Raw genomic sequence first — 21,204 nt, forward strand, 5'->3', positions numbered from 1 at the left:
TCAAACCAAGGTGGCCACTTTCCAACGTTTGGAAGGTGGCCAGAGCCCAGGGAAATATTTTGGCAGCTGAGCATGGCTCTGTGAAAGCAGAAAAATGACAGGAAAAGCACAGGGAGATGCTCTATAAATGAAGTCTTTTCCTTAAGCTAAAGGAGTTCAAGGAGTGTGAAACTGAATTTATTTGTATTTATTTGTCTTCCTGAAATTGAATCAGGAGCGTGCTGTTGGTGTGATTTATGCCTTGGGTGCAAATGTCCTACTTTGGTCAGTGCCCAAACCCTGCCACCGTTAATGAGAATTCTCATTATTGATTCAGGGGCACCTGGAAGGCTTTTAAGGACTGACAGCAGGAGCAGAACAATTGCAGAGGGCATTTCCTCAGTGCCTGTGCCCATCCTGACCCGTGCCCCTGCTCTGCCCACCCCAGGAGCCCCTTCCCTGGTGGCCTTGGGGGTGCTGGTGACACAGGTGCCACCCCCTGCCTGTCTGAATGTCACCTCTCTAAACCCTGATTGTTTTCTCCTTGGCGAGGGCTCACCTGGCAGAGGTTCTGCACCAGCTCAGGTGGCATTTCAGAGCCTCTCCCGCACCCCAAAAGGTGTGTGGTGCAGTGAGCTACACCTGAGCTACACCTGAGTTACACCTGAGCTACACCTGGTGTCACAGCCTGGGCTGGGGCAGCCAGCACCGGGATGTCCCCAGTGCCCAGCCCTCCCCTCATCCCCAGCAACTCCCCCTAAATATATCCCATATTCCTCTCAAATATATCCCATATTCCACCCCAAATATATCCCATATTCCTCTCAAATATATCCCATATTCCCCCCAAATATGTCCCATATTCCCCCCAAATATATCCCATATTCCACGCAAATATATCCCATATTCCACACAAATATACCCCATATTCCTCCCAAATACATCCCATATTCAACGCAAATATATCCCATATTCCTCCTAAATATATCCCATATTCCCACCAAATATATCCCATATTCCTCTCAAATATATCCCATATTCCCCCCAAATATGTCCCATATTCCCCCCAAATATATCCCATATTCCCACCAAATATATCCCATATTCTACCCAAATATATCCCATATTCCTCTCAAATATATCCCATATTCCTCTCAAATATATCCCACATTCCTCTCATATATCCCATATTCCACCCAAATATACCCCATATTCCACCTAAATATATCCCATATTCCACGCAAATATATCCCATATTCCACCCAAATATACCCCATATTTCCCCCAAATATATCACATATTTCTCTCAAATATATCCCATATTCCTCTCATATATATCCCATATTCCCCACAGATATATCCCATATTCCCCCCAAATATATCCCATATTCCACCCCAAATATATCCCATATTCCACCTCAAATATATCCCATATTCCCCCAAATATGTCCCATATTCCCCCCAAATACACCCCCTATTCCACCCAAATATACCCAATATTCCCCCCAAATATATCCCATATTCCTGTCAAATATACCCCATATTCCACCAAATATATCCCATATTCTACCCAACTATATCCCATATTCCCACCAAATATATCCCATATTCCACCCAAAATACACCCCATATTCCACCCAAATACATCCCACATATTCCTCAGTTTGCCTGGCTGAGGTCACTTCCACTCCAGCACGTGGAAAGGTCAGGAGGATGAGGGAGAGCTCCCGGGAGCTCAGCTCCTGTTTGTTCTGCGCTGGTTTTTCCTCTTCCCTGCTCACCAGCACCGAGCTGCTCTGCAAGCTCCTTCTGCCACCAGCTTCTCCAGCCTCCCTTCCCCACCTCCCAGGGTTGTTTTCCCAGGTTCCAGCGGGATTTTGGGGTGCTGTAGGGGCTCTGCTGTAGGGTCAGTGTGGGCACAGGGCACTCCTGTGGCTCTGAGGTGGAGCTCCCGTGGTGCTTGGGTTGTCCTCACCTTGGTGATTCATCGCCCTGGCTGAGGCTCTGCCTCCCCTCCCTTCCCACGGAGCAGTGGCCAAGTTTTGGCTCCTGTGGGAAGCAGCTGGAGCAGGACCCGTGGTGCCAGCACCCCAGAAAGGTTTTTAACCCTTCAGTTTCAGGGAAGGGGAGAACAATCCCCAGAAAGCTCTGCCGGCTCGGATGGAGAACGATCGTGTCCCGGGGGACCTGTGGGGGAAGAGCAACGTCCCCGTGGTCCTGAACAACCCCTGCTCTGAAGGACAGCAGGTAAGAGGCCGTGGCTGGGGCTGCTTTGGGTGGGAAAACCAGAATTCCCAGGGTTTGTGGGAATGTGACCCATCCTGGTGGGTTCTCACAGCGCAGAGAACCTGCAGGGACAACGTGTGACCCCAAAAGCTGCAGGTGATGGATCCCTGAGCCCCTTGGCGCCAGGAGCTGAACGGGCCGTGGGTCAGGCAGGGAATGGAGGTCACTGGAGAATGCTGCTCCTCATCTGACGTGGGATGGGAGCCCAGCCAGGAGCAGGACGCCGAGGCCTCCCTGGGGAGTGTGATCCCTTCTGGTGGCACCAGGCCAAGCTGCATCATTAAAGTCCTTTGGATTCATCTGATGGTAATTCAATAGAGCACTTCAGATAATGCCTTCCACGGTGCCTTTTCATCTCCTGACACTCCACGGCCATAAATTCTCAGGCTTCCTTGCCAAGAGGAGATTAACTCCACGTTTGTAGCAGAGCCAGAGACGTCAGGCAGACCCTGCCAGGCCACCAAGAGCACCTCGGGGAAAACACGACGTGCGTGAGCTCTGCCAGGGCTTGGGCTAAAGAATCTCCCTGATGGGATTATCCAGGCAGGACCTGGGGGACCAGACTGGAGATCACCTCCCTGCCATGGCAGGGACACCTCCCACTGTCCCAGGCTGCTCCAAGCCCCAATGTCCAGCCTGGCCTTGGGCACTGCCAGGGATCCAGGGGCAGCCCCAGCTGCTCTGGGAATTCCATCCCAGCCCCTCACCACCCTCCTAGGGAACAATCCCTGCCCAATATCCCATCCAGCCCTGCCCTCTGGCAGTGGGAGCCATTCCCTGTGTCCTGTCCCTCCATCCCTTGTCCCCAGTCCCTCTCCAGCTCTCCTGGAGCCCCTTCAGGCCCTGCAAGGGGCTCTGAGCTCTCCCTGGAGCCTTCTCCTCTCCAGGTGAGCACCCCAGCTCTCCCAGCCTGGCTCCAGAGCAGAGGGATGGGTGACCTGAAGACCACAGAGATTCCCACAGGACCATCCAGTGCCACCCCTGCCATGGCAGGAACACCTCCCACTGTCCCAGGTTGCTCCAAGCCCTGTCCAACCTGGCCTGGGACATTCCAGGGATCCAGGGGCAGCCACAGCTCCAGAGCAGAGGGGTTCCAGCCCTTGGAGCATCTCTGGTGCCTCCTCTGCGCTCTCTCCAGCAGCTCCAGGTCGCTGCTGTGCTGGGCCCAGGGCTGGATGCATTTCTCCTGGCAGTCCTGCATGCAATGACGTTCCCATGCACTTTTGCAGCCTGGCAGTGCCAGAGACCCATGGGGGACACACGAGACCCTCTGAGCTGGTGCTGATGCCCACACAGGGCACTGGACAGCCCTGGCCAGGCTGCAGGGCTGCCCCCAGCCTGGCTGGGATCCATTTCCACCCTCCCTCACCTCAGGACCATGGCCAGGTGTCCTGGCAGCACAGCCACCCTTGGGCTGGGTGTCACCCCACGCCGGTGGCAGCGCCCCTGAGCTGCAGCAGCCACTGGGGGATGGCCCTGGGCAGCCCCACGTCCCAGCACATGGGATCCTGAGCCCAGGGACAGGTCAGGGCTGCTCCCTTTGCCCCAGCTCTGCAGAGTCTTCCTGCTCCTTTGCTAAGCCCCGTGCGTGTCCGTGTCTGTTACTATAAGCACTTTATAACCTTCTGTGTGCAGAGCTTAATTTCTCTCTGTGCTGGGGCTGCCAAAACCGCCAGTCTTAAGCTGCTATTAAACTCTTTATTATTTTTTTTTTCCACTGGATGCACAGCTTTCTTTTTATCCTTCTTATCCCCGAATCCTTACGCCTGCTTTTCTGGAAGCAGTCTGGTTTTTTCCCCCAGCCATTCCCCAGGGCTGTGTGCAGTCAAGGCAGCTGAACTTCTTTCAAGCAGCAATAAATACTATTAACACTGGGGAAAGTCAAGCCAAGTGGGAACTTTCCTTGGGTTTTTTTTGAAGCAGGATTGGGTGGATTCACTTGGCCAGGTGGCTAATGCTCACTGAGGCTCGTAATAAGGTGCTGAAAGCCCCGCTGGGCATCGATCCCCATCCCTCTGTTATTTTTTACAAAACCACACGGCGTTTTTCGCTGGTTTCCCAGCAGCCCGATCCCCCTGGCCCTAACGCTGAGGATGCTGAGGTTGTGCCAGGTCCTGTTCCAGCCCGCAGGGACTGATTCGGGAGCAGCCCGAGGGCAATCAGGAGCTATGTGCCCGTGTGGCTCTCGGGGGAAGCGACTCAGAGCAGCTTGTGGGGGTGATTTACAGCTGAGCAGAGGCACAGGACACGCTCTGAGCCGAGCGGGGCTGATGCAGTCTGGACAGAAATGTCAGCACGGAGATAAATCCACAACCCGGCTGCTGCTGCTCTCGCCCCGCTGGGACTCAGCCGAGCAGGGTGAGCACCTGCAGAGCCCAGGACAGAGATGTCCGCTGTCACCGTGTCCCCAAGGAGCCCCCCAGGGCTCCTCCTGTGGGAGCAGACAGCTCGGGAGCCGCGGAGTGCCGGCACGCTCCGGGTGGGAGCTGTTTGCGTAACGCGTGTGCCACAGTTGTCTCTCGGCTTGTCCCTCTCCTGAGTCACCCAGATCCCAGCTGCCTCATTAAAACATGAAAAGATCTCACGCAGCCTCCCTGGCGCAGCGGCAGGGAGTGTTTGCCTCCTGTTTCAGCACACACACACACACACACACACCAGCTCACACACAGCTCCTTCCCAGCCTCCCCTGGCTTCTCTCTCCTCCACAGCTGCTCCAGGATGGGGGTGTCAGAGCTGGCACCTCTGCTCCAGCCTGGCTGCTGTCCCACGATTCAGCACCTCCGTGGGCCTCTCCCAGTGAGGGTTGTCAGGCACTGGCTGTCTTACTTTAAAAGGCAGGTGTCTGCTAGGGAAGGCAGGAGCCTCACCTGAAATGGAAAATGCCAACCCCTTCCCTCTGAATTGTTATAAATTTGAAATTAAGGGGCTCTCAGGCAAAGATATGGGAGCAGGAACAACAGGTTCTTTATTAGGGAAGAAAATAAAAGGATAAAATAAACAATGCAGTACACTAAAACAACACTGACAGAGTCAGAACCCAACCTGACACCCTGTGGGTCAGGGTGCTGGCAGCAGTCCCATTGGAATTGTGGCTGCAGCTCTCCTGCAGTGTCAGGGGTGGTTCTGCTGGAGCAGGGATCCTGGAGAAAGGTGCAGTCTCTGCCTCTGAAGATCCAGGGGAAGAGGCAGCTGCTGTTCCTCTGGGAAATCCAGTGCAGAAGCTGTGCTGGTGTTCCAGAATCCCCAGATTATATCCAGGTAGGAATGCCTGGCTCCTCCCTCTGGGCTCACATCTCCCAATGGGATGCTGTAGTTCTTATCAGCCATGCAGGGACATTCAATGGCTGTTATCAGCAGGTGTCTCCCCAGAGGGAGGATTGGGTGTGGAAGAGATAAGGAAAACTGCCCAATTAACAGAAGACAACTTCCATGCAGATGGCAAATAGAATACACACATCACTGGAACAGATTAATGCGGTCCCATTAATCCCTGGAAGTGTCCAAGGAATGACACTCAGTGCTCTGCTCCAGCTGACAGCTTGGTGCTCACCCAGAGGTTGGGATCAACCACCTCAGACACCCTTCCTGACCTTAATGACTCGGTGATTCCAGGATTCCAGCTTGCCCAGCTCCTGCAGGGAAAAGACAAATGGGGAAGGGGAGAAGCTTTGGGGGTGTTTGAGGCAGAGCACTGCAGGCAGAGAAGCACCAACCCTCGGTGGTGCTTACCTGCCTTCTGTCCCTTTGTCCTCCCGTGGTGGACAGGGCAGGGAAGGGGCAGGGACTGCAGGTCTGAAGCCTCAGATTTGGCCAGATTTTTGAGCCTTGCATCCCCCCACTTGCTCCGAGGATGGGGACATTTCTCCATCTGCATTCCCAGCACGTTTTGGGGCCCTACCTGCTCCAGCAAGAAGTATTTTAGCAGCACACTTTGTCAGGAGATCAAAACTCCCATTAAAAAGTGCCGGGTGCAATCAACACTCCCTGCCTGGTGCTCCCGGTTTCTGTCTGGCAGGTGGAGCTGCAGGTGAGGATTGGTTTTGGTTGCATTTCTGAGCTGTTTTCAGCACATTTTGCCCATCTCAGGGAGCTGCTCTGAGCAATCAGGCTCAGAGGGAAGGTGGCAGATTGCCCCCTTTGGTCCTCGGGGTGGGTCAGGGAGCGCAGGAAGATGTTGGTGACTAAAGAATGATTCAATTCTCTTGGAAGAGTAAAACAAGCAGGGGGGAAAATGAGCAGGAGCTGCCACTGCCATGATTCAGGCTGGACTCCTCAAAATTGAAAAAAATGAGTTTAAAAATAGTGGTTTTGCAGGACTACATCGAGGAGGTTCTTATTTACTGCTGGGTTTGAGCTCTGCATGAGGTTTTTTCAGTTTCTGCAGCGTGCAGAGGGGGGCTGAGATGTGGTCAGTGGATATTTGGCTTGAAGGGGCAGACTTTGACACACTCCTTGGGAAAATCATGGGATCTGTGACATGAGGAATGTCAGAGATCCATGGCAGCACAGCCTGAGGCGTGCAGGGAGCAGCTTTTGGAAACTGCAAGGGCTAAAGAAGGTCCTGCTGAGGATTCAGGCTGTAAATCTCTGCCTTCCCCTCCAGCCTCTGTCCCTCGCTCCCAGAATATGTTTTCAGAGTATGTCATTACACCATGAGCCTCAGGCTGCTTGAAATCCTTGTTTTCCAGGGGGAAAAAAGTCTGGACTTATTGTAAAAATAAGAACTGAGCAAAAAGTCTGGCCAGCAGTGCCAGCAAATGCACAGGTATCTGCTCAGTCCGGGCCTCAGCCTTGGAGTCAGCCAGGATTGATGTCTCAGAGTTCTGGAGCAGCAGAACAACCCCCTGGTGAAGTGGGAGCCAGTAAGAGCTGGAGCCTGGGCTGCTCTGTCATCCCTGTGGCTCCTGCTGCCTTCCCTCCTGCGTCAGGAGCTTCTCCCACCCTGTGCTGGCTCTTTGCTTCTTTAAATTTGTGCTGCTGCTGCTGCTGCTGCTGCTGCTGCAGGGGTGACAGGAGTCCAGGACCCCCAGAAAGGAGGTGACACTGCTGAAGGCAGCATCAGCTTCAAGACAACCAGGTTGATTCAAAAGTGACGCCAGCCCCAGGATTGTTGCAGGAAGGGACAGACCCAGTCCCAGCCCAGAGCTGCTGTGCACAGCCTTGAAGTGGTGCCAAACAGCAGCAGCTTTGGCCAGGATGCTCTCAGACGTCCCCTGGAGAGCTGCAGCAGCAGCACCGTGGTTCCAGTGATGGAATTACATCCCTGTGTAAGATCTGGTTCCTGGGAGACAGAGCTCTGCTGCCCAGAGCCACTGCAGGCTCCCCTGTCCCCACTGGCAGACATTGATGGCTCTTGAAGCTGTAAGTGCTTGGGGTGAGTAAGGGCCAGGGCAGAAAATTGTGGTTTTATCTGTGAAAACGTGCAAAAAGGAGCACCTGTAACCAGTTCTGCTCCTCACAAGATCTGTGCTGGCTGAGGCTCTCCCCGTGCTGGCACAGAACTCAAGGAGAGCTGGAAGAGCCCATGCCAAGGCAGTGTCAGGGAGCTGAGGCTGGAGAAATCCAACTTCTCATGATTCAGCAGCCCCCCCACTTGGATAATTTATCCATCCTCATTCCTGCAAGCTCTCCAGCATTGGTCTCAGAGGAGCCATGCCTTTGGCCTGCCCAGATTGATGCTCAGCTCTTCATTCTTCCAGGCAGAGCTTGGCACCTGCAGAACCGGAGCAGGTGATGCTCCTTGGGAAGAAACACCCCACAGATTTTGGAGGAGAGTCTTCCTCTGGGAAACTTGAACACAACATTCTCCAAGTCACTTCCACCTCTGTTTTTAACTCATTTCCCACAGGTTTAGCTGTCCCATAACCAGACACAACTTCTTAATTCCACTGCAAGTCGGCGGCTCCGTTGTAGGATCCCAAATAACACCAAATATTGGGATAACACACCTTGTCTGGCTGTGTCATCCCCTCACAGCCATCCAGCCATACACAATGCTGTGTTGCTGGGACCTCTCGGGGTTTCTGTGGTCGAGATGACCCTGAGGTGTTAGAAAGTCTCTTTTTCCCAGCTCCGAGATCGAAGAAGGAGTCAGGATTCTTCAGCCGTTGTTGTTTATTCTTTGTTATGTGTAACATTCTTTCCCTGACCTGCTGAGGTCTGTCTAGCAAGTCAGTCTGAGGCACACTGACCACCCCAGAGGTGGTGTTCTCTTTTTATACTAGAAGCTATGTGTGCATTATTTACAATAATTTCCCTATACCTATCACCAATGTTAGACAGTGTGTTTCTACTCTAAACCAATCCAAAAGTGCCACCATCACCCAGAAGATGGAGGCCAGGAAGAAGAAAGAAGGAGGACAAGGCACGCCAAAATCCCTCCATCTTGGCTTCTGAACTCTTATTCTAAAAACTCAAAATTCTACTTTTCTGTCTTGTAACAAACTAGCTATCATTCTACTTAAACTTTTGTGGCCTGTGAATTCTCATATAAAGTGGGTAATTTTTTCCATGGGTCAAAATCAAAGGCACAGGGGTCTTTGGCTTTGTGCCAAGGTCTCTGAGCCCCCTGGCAGGAGCTCCAGCCATCCAGGACAGCCAGAGGGATGTCCAGGGTTCCAACAGGGACCTTTTCCTGCATTTTGCTGATGGGTTCTGACCTCGTGCTGGGTGTTCCCTCTTTTCCAGCCGCCGCCATCCGGGCGCCAGTCCCCAACCAAGAACGCCAATGGGAGCCCTTCCAAATGCCCCCGCTTCGTGAAAATCAAGAACTGGGAGACAGGCTCCGTGCTCCATGACACCCTGCACCTCAAGACTGCCATGGTGAGTAGAGCTGCCCCAAATTCCCTGACCATCGGTGGGTGGATGGCACCGTTTCCAAGGTGGATTTACCCAGGAATGCAGAAGTGGAGGAATTCATGTCTTGGTTTAAAAGCCAGGTGTATGTTAAGGAAGGCAGGAGACTCTCCTGAGATGGAAAATGCAAACCTCCTCCCTCTGAAATATTATAATTTTGAATTTAAGGGGCTCTCAGGTAAAGATAGCAGAATAGGAATAACAGTTCTTTAGTAGGAAAATTAAAAATACAAATGCAATAGTACAAACAAAAAAAACCCCTGCCAGAGTCAGACCATGCCCTGCCCCCTGTGTGTCAGGGGGTGGCACAGCCCCATCCCATGGGGGCTCAGCCCTCCTGCAGTGCCAGCTGTGCTGCTGCTGGAGCAGGGATCCTGCACAAGGGGGGAGTTTTCCTCTGCAGCTCCAGGACTGCTGCAGATGGGCCTGGGCTCCCTCTGGCAATGCAGGGCAGCAGAAAGCTGCTCCTCTGGCAATGCAGGGGGCAAAGGCTGCTGTGCTGCTCCAGGCTCAGATTGGATCCAGGTAGGAATGCTTGGCTCCTCCCCTGGGCGCAGCATCTCCCCATGGGATGCTGGAATTGGATCAGCCCTGCAGGGACACTCAGTGGCCTCGGACAGCAGAGATCTCCTGGAGGGAGGGTTGGCTGTGGGAGAGATAAAGGAAAAACTGCCCCATGGACAGCAGAGAACTGCCCCAGCTCTGACAGATGGGGACAGAACACACAGCCCCAGCCACACCTTTCAACCTAAGACACTCCAGTAGGGTTTGAATTTCAAATCTGGTGCAATAAGCAGAGAGAGGGAAATCCATCTGGGCTAAATAAGGAAAAGCATCTGACTTCATGCCAAGCTGGGGTGTGAACCCCATCTCTCCACTGTCTGGATCAGGAGCGACAAGTGGTGACTGCACATGGCCTGGCTGTCCCCACTCAGTGTCCCCAGCCAGGTGGCAATGTCCCTGTTTGTCAGACACCACCACCCTCTGTGTGGGTGCTCGCTGACTGCCCCAGCCCAGCCCAGCAGTGCCGTGGTGGCTCCAGGACATCCCTGTCCCCTCCTGTCCCCTCAGGCCACGGCGTGCACCGAGCAGATCTGCATGGGCTCCGTGATGACCCCCAGCCCCCACATCCGCAAGGCAGAGGACACCAGGAGCAAGGAGGAGGTGCTGCTTCTGGCCAAGGACTTCATTGACCAGTACTACTCCTCCATAAAGAGGTGGGTGCTGCTGTTGCTGCCTGGCTGGCTCTGTCGGTAGAACGTGGGACTCAATGCCAGGGTTTTGGTTTCATGCCGCACGCTGGGCGCCATTTAGGGCCAGCACAGGAAGGAGCTGGAGCTGCTGGAGAGAGTCCAGAGGAGGCACCAGGATGACCAGAGGGGTGGAGCAGCTCTGTTGGGAGGAAAGGCTGAGAGAGTTGGGGTTGTTCAGCCTGGAAAAGAGAACTTTTGGGGTGACCTCAGTGTGGCCTTCCAGTGCCTGAAGGAGGCAAAAAGAAACATGGAGAGAAACTTGAGGCAAGGGATGGAGGGACAGGACACAGGGAATGGCTCCCACTGCCAGAGGGCAGGGCTGGACGGGATATTGGGAATTAGGAATTGTTTCCTGGCAGGGTGGGCAGGCCCTGGCACAGGGTGCCCAGAGCAGCTGGGGCTGCCCCTGGATCCCTGGCAGTGCCCAAGGCCAGGCTGGACACTGGGGCTGGGAGCACCTGGGACAGTGGGAGGTGTCCCTGCCATGGCAGGGGTGGGATGGGATGAGTTTTAAGGTCCCTTCCAGCCCAGGCCATGCCATGATTCCATGATCTGATCTCCTCCCCCTGCTGTAAGTCACAGCAGGGGGAGGCTCTGGTGCTCCTTCAGCAGCTGCTTCTTGAGTAGAGTTTCATTCCTGGTGTTTGTTTGCACAAGCCACTGTCCTCTCCCCCGGTCCTTGCCCTCCTGTTATCCCAAATCTGGGATAACCATCGCCACAATCCCTGTGGCTGTGTAGGAATGAGGCATTCCAGGAGGAGAGCAGCAGCATTCCCTGCCCTCCGCCTGACTCTCCACCTCCTCTGCTCCCAACCTTCCCAGATCCGGCTCCAAGGCCCACATGGAGAGGCTGGAGGAGGTGACCAAGGAGATTGAGGCCACTGACACGTACCAGCTGCGGGACACGGAGCTGATCTACGGAGCCAAGCACGCCTGGAGGAACGCGGCGCGCTGTGTGGGCAGGATCCAGTGGTCCAAGCTGCAGGTGAGCACCAATCCCACCACAAACACCCAGGAGATTCCTGCCAAAGGGTGTGCTGGAGTTCTGGAGAGGCAAATCCCTGCTCTCCAGCACCTGGGAAGCACAGCACAGGTCCAGGGGCAGGTTTTCAGCACACACAGCTCCCCTCAGCAGCTGTGGGATGCTGGCAGGAGCTGGAAAAGTGTCTGTGGGATGGGAGGTGAGGTGGCTGTGTCTGAAATGGAAGCTGGTGCTCCAGGGGATGTTTTCCAATATCAGATCCTGCTCCAACATCTTTCCTGCTGCTCCCAAACCTGTTGCTCCACTTGGAGAGAGGCAGCAGGACACATTTGTCCTCAGTACTGAGACCCAGCAGGGGAGGGTTTGGCTCAGTGCCCTTTTGGCAAGGGAATCACAGAACAGGATTGGAAATCAGTGATCCCCAGGGAATCCCTTGGTACAGAGCTGTCCTCTCCTCCTGTAACCTGGAACAAATCCAGTGTGGCTGAGCAGCTCCTGTGGCTGCTTCACACAGGGAATGGGCACAGCCACTTCCCTTGATCCCCCTTCCTGATTTCCCCATGCTTTCATGGATGCCCCTGGATCCCTGGCAGTGCCCAAGGGCAGGCTGGACGGGGCTTGGAGCAGCCTGGGATGGTGGAAGGTGTCCCTGCCATGGGCAGGGGGTGGAATGAGATGCTCTTTAAAAGTCCCAACCCAAACCATTCCATGATTCCGTGATTCCCTGTCCCTCAGCCCTGGCTGGCACCTGTCCTGCTCCAGCTTTGAGTGCTGATCTACAAGAGAAGCAGAGCAGACTCTGTAATTGTTGGGGGATGAGGCAGGAACAGCAGCAGGTTGGGAGCATGGGAATGAGGAGGTTTTTGCCTGAGCAGCAGATGAGTCACCTCTCCAAAGCAAAAGGGGCAGCTGGATTAGACATCCACGTGTTCCAAAGGCAGGGAACACATAATTACGGAGCTTTAGATCCCTGAGAAGCCACAGTGATGCCTGGAGTTCTCCATGTGCTGTGTTTCCTCTGCCTGGCTCTGCCCTAGGAGCTGGAACATCCCCACAACTGCTTCCCTGTTCCAGGTGTTCGATGCCCGGGACTGCACCACGGCCCATGGGATGTTCAATTACATCTGCAACCACATCAAGTACGCCACCAACAAGGGGAACCTCAGGTGAGCTACCAGGGAGTCACCAGGCTTTGAATCCGAGGGCCTCTGGATGAGGGGAGAGACCCAGCTGGAGTTGGGTCTGGGCACTGCACAGCCAGCAGCAGTCCTGGGAAGGGTTAGAGGGATCTGATCTGGGGTGGAGGAGTCTTGCTGGTCCAAGTCTTTCTCTTCTTGCTGCCTGTGGAACCTCAGAGGGAAGTTTTTCCCATTATTTCCCCTTTCCTATCCAGCACAGAGCTCAGACTGCTCTCCAGATCTGTCTGAAACCCCCTGTGAGCAGCCAGGAGTTGAGAACACCCCAAATTCAGAGCCACCAACTCTCAGGGACTCACTTGGGGCACACCCAGAGGTGGTGGCAGCACTTTTCCTCCAGCACCTCAGCCCTCCCTCAGCTCGTGGCGTTCACCAGCGCTGCCTTTCCCCCCCAGGTCTGCCATCACCATCTTCCCGCAGCGCACGGACAGCAAGCACGACTTCCGCATCTGGAACGCGCAGCTGATCCACTACGCCGGCTACAAACAGCCCGACGGCTCCGTGCTGGGCGACCCCGCCAACGTGGAGCTCACCGAGGTACCAGCCTGTCTGACCCTGCTCTTCCTGAGCCTTCTCCACTTGTCCTGCTTTAGGGCAGATTTGGGAGAAAACCTCCAAAAGGGGGCCCCTCCAGAAAGCAAACCCACACAGCCCCTCTTCCCTTACCATTTCGGGAAGGATTCCTCAGAGAGAAGCAGAAAGAACCTGTTTATTTAACAGGCACAGCACCCCCAGCACACAAAATGAACAATACCGGGTGACACCACTCTGTCACTGCTCTGAAAAGGATGACAAATTCAGAAAGTCTCTCTGGGGGTGGTCGCTCTGTTATCAGTCCCTCCTGTGCTGGGGCAGCTGCTGCAGCCACAAGGTGCAAACTCTCGCTGTTCCCTGGTCCCAGTCCGAGCAGGCTCGAGTAGCTCCAAAAAAGGGAAAGGAGAAACAGTCTAGGAAGAAATTTGGACTGCTTAGCTAAACTAATGAGCAGAAGCAAAAAGCAAGAGCAAAGCAGGAGCAAGAGCAAAGTGAAAAGCCAAGCAAAAAGCAAAAGCAGCACCATGTACTGCCCTGTCTGTGTGTCCTGCCAGCCGTGGGGGAGCGGCTGAGAGCAAACAAAACTTCGCTCTTCAGAGCCAGTCCTGAAGGCACAGAACATGATATCCAGCATAAACAGAACACACAAATGAGGATACAAGCAGCATAACGTCACCCTAGGACAGGGCTTCACCCAAAACCCTCTCCCAGGTCTTCCCTCCAGTGAAGCTGGCAGAGCTGCCAGGGAGTTGTGTCCGTGTCTCAAGGCTTTCCCTTGTATCCAGATGGATTTCCTTGGAAAGTTTCCTATTCCTTGAAGTCTCCCAGGGCTTACACCCCTCCATAATCACCTTGTCCCCATAAATGAGAGATGGGGCAAATGAGAGGTGTTTGAAGATCTTCTATTCCATTTTCAGTTTCATGAGAAGGGTGAGACAATACAGTTGTTATAATTCACGCCATCACAATCAGAAGCTAATTATTTCCTAATTACAATACACTGTAAGTTCTTCTTGGCCTATGAGCTTTAGCCACACCATGCTGTAGATGCCTTAAAGCCAATAATCTAAAATTACCCCTCATAGTTCTATTTCTCTAAACTATCCAGTCTTATTTGTGAGCCCATCCTTTGAAACTTGTTTCTGGCTTCATTTCTCTCCCAACAATGTCTGTCCCATTCCATGGCATTTCCAACTCAGCATTTCTTATCTCAAGGTTTGCATACAGATGCACACTGTGGGGGCCTTCTGTCAGGTTTTGAGAATTCTCTACAAATCCATTTCCCACATTAAACCCACCCTTCCCGTGCCTGCTGGGAGCACATGGGAATTCTGAGCACCCCCAGAGGGAGGAGGGTTGGGATTGTCCAGTGCAGTCCCATATGGGGAGGTTGGGTTTGTGTCGCCCTTAGGTTTTTCCCCAGGAGTAAAGGCTGGGTTTTGTCACTTTTCTGCTTTTCTCACCCATTTTCTCTTTCACCACTACAGGCACAAGCCATGATCCTACTGGGGATCAATTCCAGGCTCATTTGTAGCCCAAATTCCCCTGACTTGGTCATGGGTGGGCTGGGACAGGACACCCCCTGTTTGTATCTCCCTTTGCTCAATCACCAGGACAGAAATCCTGCCAGGAGCTGCTCCCAGGACGGCACAATTCTCTGCCCACAGCGTCTGAAGAGCTGGGACACCAACCCTGCCTTTATTTTCCCTGCAGATCTGCATCCAGCAAGGCTGGAAGGCTCCGTACGGGCGCCTCGATATCCTGCCCCTGCTCCTCCAAGCCAATGGCAACGACCCCGAGCTCTTTGAAATCCCACCAGAGCTCGTGCTGGAAGTGCCCATCCGACACCCCAAGTGAGTCAGGGGCAGCCCCAGAACTGCTCCAGGGGATCAGCAGGACTGGGCTCCCCTGGGTCCACCCTTGCCATGGCCTGGGGTCTTCACCCAAGACCCTCCCTCCAGTGAAGTTGGCAGGGAAGTTGTGTCCGTGTCTCAGGGCTTTCCCTTGTATCCAGGTGGATTTTCTCAAAAAGTTTCCTTTGCCTTGAAGTCTTCCAGGGCTTACACCCCTCCATAATCACCTTGTCCCTGTGAACAGCCCCAAAGGGAGGTACTGATGGAAATGTTCTGCTCAAGTCCTTCACCCTGGTGGCAAAGTGACCTCCCCATCCTCCTGCCTGCACTGGGAAGGGAATTCCTAGCTGGTTGCCTAATCCTGACCTTTTCTCCGGCAGGTTTGAGTGGTTTAAGGACCTGGGCCTGAAGTGGTACGGGCTGCCAGCCGTTTCCAACATGCTCCTGGAGATCGGGGGCTTGGAGTTCTCGGCCTGCCCCTTCAGCGGCTGGTACATGGGCACGGAGATCGGCGTCCGCGACTACTGCGACAACTCCCGCTACAACATCCTGGAGGTACCTCCTGCTGCTCCTGCTGGGCCTCTGGGGCACCGGGGAGCAGGCAGGACCCTGGGAGAGCACAGGATGTCCCTTCTGGGCCCAGCTCTGGGCCCCTCAGCTTGGGAAGGACATTGAGATGCTGGAGTGCGTCCAGAGGAGGCAATGAGGCTGGAGTGGGGCTGAGAACACAAACACTGAGAGGAACGACTGAGGGAGCTGGGGGTGCTCAACCTGGAGAAAAGGAGACTCAGGAGTGACCTTATCACTCTCTGCAGCTCCTGAAAGGTGGCTGTGGCCAGGTGGGGCTGGGCTCCTTCTGCAGGAACTGAACGAACCAGAGGACACAGCCTCAAGCTGCATCAAGGGAGATATAGGTTGGATATTAGGAAAAAGATTTTCATGGAAACAGTGGATAAAGTTCTGGAACAGCTGCCCAGGAAGATGGTGTAGTCGCCATCCCTGGATGTGTTTAACAAAGCCTGGACGTGGCACTGGGTGCCAGGGTTTAGTTGAAGTGTTGGGGCTGGGTTGGACTCAATGATCTTGAAGGTCTCTTTCAACCTGGTCATTCTGTGAATTCTGTGAATTCTCCTGGAGCCACGTTGCTGAGGTCGGCAAGGTCTCTGTGTCCTGTGGGGCCAGCAGGTGTCTGACACAGCCAGCGTGATCCCTGTGGAGCTTCCCACAGGCTTCCCAAAGAATCTTAGGGGTCAGCAGGCACCTGGTCGTGTGCTCAATTGAGGCCAAGTGCTGAAACATGAAAGGGTGCAGAGACCCTTGGTGGCTCCTCAGGGATGTGTGTCCCAGTGTGGTTCAGGGACTGCCCACACTGGGACAGACAAAGCCAAGCCATGGGAAGGTGCCCATGCAGGGGCTCTGGATCCATCAAAACTTCCCAGGGAATGTTGTGTTATTAGAGGGGCTCCATCCCTCCCCAGTCTCCTGAAAACCAGAGGGGTGGGAGCAGGGTGAGTGTCCAGCTGCTCCTGGTGGCCTCCTCAGCAGCATTTGGCCACCTGCCTCTGCCCAGGGAGGAGGAAAGGCCATGCTCCTGCCATGGAGAGGAAAAGGCAGGATTTCTTCCCAGAGGAAGGCACAACATCAGCCCTTCCCTGCCCTGTGGGTGCCTTGTGCCAGCCTGGGCCTCTCCTCTGGGTTCCTCTCCCCAAGAAGAGCTCTCCAATCCTTGTTTCTTGGCCATTAAATCCTTCCCCTCCTGCCATATGTTGTTACAGCAAGTGGCCAAGAAAATGAACCTGGATATGAGGAAAACGTCCTCGCTGTGGAAGGACCAGGCCCTGGTGGAGATCAACATCGCCGTGCTCTACAGCTTCCAGGTACCTCACTCAGACCCTGCTGTGCCTGGGCCAGCTGCAGGGACACAGGGACAAGTGGGACAAGAGTGGAGACATCCACCCAAGCACAACGGCTGGAACTGGGCTGTGCCTCCCAAATTTGGGCTGCTGCAGTGAGATTTAATAATCTCCACACTCTGGATGTTGTAAAACAACACCGCCAGTGCCTGAGTCCTGCTGGTCCAGAAGGAATATCCCAACAAGGGGAAAATCCAGCCCTTCTGACCTATCCATGAGGCAGGAGCTGGCCCAGGCTCTCCCCCAGCCTGCACCTAAAGGCTGAGTAGCAAAACCAGTCCCTGGCAAGCCAGCTTCAAAGGGGGAGAGTCCTTCCCAGAGCTGGGTTGGAGCTGCCCTGCTGGAAGAGCTTCCCAAGGGTCTGAGCAGAGGATGCTCCACCCCATCCATCCCATCCATCCCATCCGTCCCATCCATCCCATATATCCCATCCATCCATCCATCCATCCATCCATCCATCCATCCATCCATCCATCCATCCCATCCCATCCCATCCATCCATCCATCCCATCCATCCCATCCATCCATCCATCCATCCATCCATCCATCCATCCATCCATCCATCCATCCATCCATCCATCCATCCATCCATCCATCCATCCATCCCATCCGTCCGTCCCCATCCGTCCCATCCATCCCATCCATCCATCCATCCATCCATCCATCCATCCATCCCATCCATCCCATCCCATCCCATCCCATCTTTGCTTGGCCAGGACAAGGGGAACAGGGCTCCCATAGCACATCTATTCTCAAATCACTTTAGAGCCCCCTTGGGAAGACCAGGGTCAGCAGCCACCTTGGATCATCCCCAAAGACCACGGGAGTAAGGAATACTTGTGACAAACAGCTCCAAATGTAAAATTTTGGCTTTTCTCCCTCTGGGATGTGTTGACAGCTGCTGGCTCTGCTCTCTTGTCCCCCTGCAGAGTGACAAGGTGACCATCGTGGATCACCACTCGGCCACCGAGTCCTTCATCAAGCACATGGAGAACGAGTACCGGTGCCGGGGGGGCTGTCCCGCCGACTGGGTGTGGATCGTGCCGCCCATGTCGGGCAGCATCACCCCCGTCTTCCACCAGGAGATGCTCAACTACCGCCTGACACCCTCCTTTGAGTACCAGGTGCTGTCCCCGCCCTCCACCGTGCCTGTGGCCAAGGGCGGGGTGGGAGAGGGAGCTCAGGAGGCGCAGGAAGGACAGGGACACCATCCAATTCCTGCACAATGGATATTTCACCCTAATACAGTGTCATAATGGGGGCTTGCCCCTCCATGGGGATGTGCGACACCTGAGCTCCCAGTTTTTAATCACACTTTGGAAATGCCTAATGGGTGGGTGAGGAAATGGCTGGAAGGCCGCTGGATCCCATTCCAGCCTGTAGGTTTGAGAGGATGGCTCCTGCATCCCATATCCCATATCCCATATCCCATATTCCATATCCCATATCCCATATCCCATTCCACTCTGCAGGTTTGAGAGGATGGCTCCTGGATCCCATATCCCATATCCCATGTCCCATCCCAGCCTGCAGGTTTGAGAGGATGCTCCTGTATCCCAAATCCCATATGCTATCCCAGCCTGCAGGTTTGAGAGGATGGCTCCTGGATCCCATATCCCATATCCAATGTCCCATATCCCACATCCCATCCCAGCCTGCAGGTTTGAGTGGACATAGCTCCTGTATCCCAAATCCCATATCCCATCCCAGCCTGCAGGTTTGAGTGGACATAGCTCCTGTATCCCATATCCCGTATCCCATTTCAGCCTGCAGGTTTGAGAGGATGGCTCCTGCATCCCATATCCCATATCCCATACCCCATATCCCAAATCCCAAATCCCAAATCTCAAATCCCATATCCCATATCCCATATCCCATCCCAGCCCAGTTTGAGAGGATGCTCCTGCACCCAGGGCATCCAGCAGTGGGGCAGGGGCTGCAGCCCAGTAGGCCCAGCAGGGGACCCAACGTTGCTGCTGGGCTGTTGAACCTTCCAGACCATGAGGACAATCCCCTCAGCAAACACTCCCTCCTTTTCCAGCCTTCCCTGCTCCGGTGCTTTCCACACAATGTGACCTTTAGTCAAGAGCCCTTAAGGAATAATCCCAGAGCAGGAGCAGTCTGTTCACTCCTCACCAGCCCACCAGGCCCCCCGATGCTTCCTGGCTCTGACTGCAGCCTGCAAGGGCACGGAATGAGCTTCTGTGTGCCTGCTCTGCCTTCAGCTGCCTCCCCTTCCCAAAGGGCCTCTTAGGCAATAAAACCTGTGGCCAGAGCAGGGGAAAGGATCTGTTTCCATCACCTCTCCCCTTCTGGCGTTGTCTCCTTTTTGGCTGTGGCCTATTAACGCTGCTCTCGAGAGGTGACAGAGCAATTGGCCAGATGCTGCTACAAGCCAGGAGGGTTTATTAGATTGCAATATTCCTGGGCATGTTCCATTGCCCAAACCAACCCCCCACAAGGCTCCAAGGATCAGGGACACAGAGAGGAGAGGCAGAGCTGTGCTGTAGCAGCGATTCCTCCCTTTCCTGACGGGAAGAATTTAACTCTCAGTGCTGTGGATACTGCATTTCTCCAAGCTCTGAGCACTCCTCACCCTCTGATCCTGCTTTTCCCTCTCCTAGCCGGACCCCTGGAACACCCACGTCTGGAAAGGGGTGAATGGGACACCCACCAAGAAGAGGGCCATTGGCTTTAAGAAGCTGGCAAAGTGAGTACCAGCAGGCTCTGGAAAGGCCTGGAATGTTTGGGGCTGGTTGTGGGTTTAAGCACCCTGTGGGTGTGTGCGTCACCCTACAGATGATGGGCTCTGAGCCTGGGCTTTGGGCACTGAAGGCTTTACCTGCCCTGAGGGACATTTGGGGACACAGGCTCTCCTTTGAGCACCCTCAGACCACCAAAAGGGATGTGACCAGATGAATCCCACATCCTGGGTATTTGTTCTCCTGAGCTGTTCATTCTCTGGTTAGGAGGTTTTGATGCTCAGGGGTGGCTTTCCCACTCTTGGAGGGTGTTTTGCCCATTTTTCCTTTCCCTGGGGCAGGAAGATTCCCCCTCCCTCTTCAGGGCTGTGCTGGCACTGAGGAGATCAAACTCCCGTCCAAATTCCTCCTTTTCCCACTGACTTTTCCCTACATGAGGAGAACCTGCCCCCAGTGTGTGCCCAACCCTCCAAACACCTGCTTTGGAAGGAAGGGGGGAGATGGCAAGGAGGAATCCCCCTGCAGGCAGCAGATGGATCCGGGCTGAGCTGAGATTTGCACTTCATGGTCAGTTGACCCCTGGCAAGGAGCCACGCCAGCCCCTCTTCCCTGCCAAGGCTCCTCAGCAGCAGGGATGCAGGAATGAAGCACAATTTGGCTGATTCCGGCCCAAATTCCTCCCCTGGGGGCCATTGGCAGAGAGGAGCTGCTGGTTCTGTGGCAGCAGAGCCCTGGGCTGAGGCAGGAGCGGGCTGGGTGTGCCCTGGGGACGGTGGCCAGGCTGCCAGGTGGCCCTGGCTCGTCACAGCATCTCCCCACGCTTCAGTTTCCCCAAATCCCTGCCATCAATTTGCTCCCACTCTTCAGCTGTCACCTCCTGCGAGCTGCTCTCCGTGGTGCATCCATAAACAGGAGCAGCAGCTGAGGAATGTGACACTGGGGCTGGGGGAAGAGCAGGAGGATTCATGGAGTTTGGAGGGAAAAACGCTTTTATTGCTCCCCTCTGCCCCATTGAGGGATGGTTTTATAAAAATGTGAGCGTGGCAGGTCATTTAAAACAAAATCTCCATCATTCCTGGTGTAGGGAAAGGAATTGTTTTTGTAATTCACCATTAATCCTGTCTGGATCTGAGCTTATCAGCTGAAGAAGACGCAGCCTGAGCCCAGAGCCTTGAGCATGATTTGGTGCCTGCTCAGACTCAAAAATCTGGCCAGATCTGAGCCTCCAGACCTGCAGTGCCTGCCCTGGGGACAGGGGACACTGCCACCATGGGAGGACAAAGGGACAGAGCTGCACTGAGGGTGGTGATGCAGCAGCAAACAGAAATGTTCCTGAGGCTGACCCTGCCAAGGGCAGGCAGGATAAACCAGCCTGCAGGAGTTTCTACCTCTTCTTTCCTCTTTTTGTCCTCCCTAAATGACTCCCCAAACCCAGAGTATTCCTGGGCAGGAGGGGCAGGGGGAGGCTGGGCTCCTCCTGCCCACTGTGACCACTCCAGGGTCGCAGGCATCTTTTTGTGAAAAATCTTTTCTTTGGGATTTTTCCTCCTGAGAAGCTGAGAGGCCTCAGGAACAAAATGGAAACATTGATTATCTGCTGCTGTGGAATGCAACAGGTGGATCTGTGATTGGCCCATGTTGGTTGTTTCTA

General features: G+C 54.3%; 1 protein-coding gene across 1 annotated transcript in view; it reads left to right on the forward strand.

Moving 5' to 3' along the window:
• Positions 1-21,204, forward strand: part of NOS1 (nitric oxide synthase 1) — a 67,586-nt gene that overhangs the window by 24,470 nt on the left and 21,912 nt on the right. The window contains exons 3-13 of the mRNA XM_030958992.1: positions 2,094-2,226; positions 8,953-9,087; positions 10,192-10,337; positions 11,196-11,358; positions 12,430-12,521; positions 12,947-13,088; positions 14,799-14,938; positions 15,319-15,493; positions 16,714-16,815; positions 17,781-17,975; positions 19,476-19,561. Of these exons, the coding sequence (XP_030814852.1) occupies positions 2,094-2,226; positions 8,953-9,087; positions 10,192-10,337; positions 11,196-11,358; positions 12,430-12,521; positions 12,947-13,088; positions 14,799-14,938; positions 15,319-15,493; positions 16,714-16,815; positions 17,781-17,975; positions 19,476-19,561 (1,509 nt within the window). The remainder of the gene's footprint in view (positions 1-2,093; positions 2,227-8,952; positions 9,088-10,191; positions 10,338-11,195; positions 11,359-12,429; positions 12,522-12,946; positions 13,089-14,798; positions 14,939-15,318; positions 15,494-16,713; positions 16,816-17,780; positions 17,976-19,475; positions 19,562-21,204) is intronic.

This window comes from Camarhynchus parvulus, chromosome 15 (genome assembly GCF_901933205.1).
Source record: "Camarhynchus parvulus chromosome 15, STF_HiC, whole genome shotgun sequence".
In the NCBI taxonomy this organism is placed as follows: Eukaryota; Metazoa; Chordata; class Aves; order Passeriformes; family Thraupidae; genus Camarhynchus; species Camarhynchus parvulus.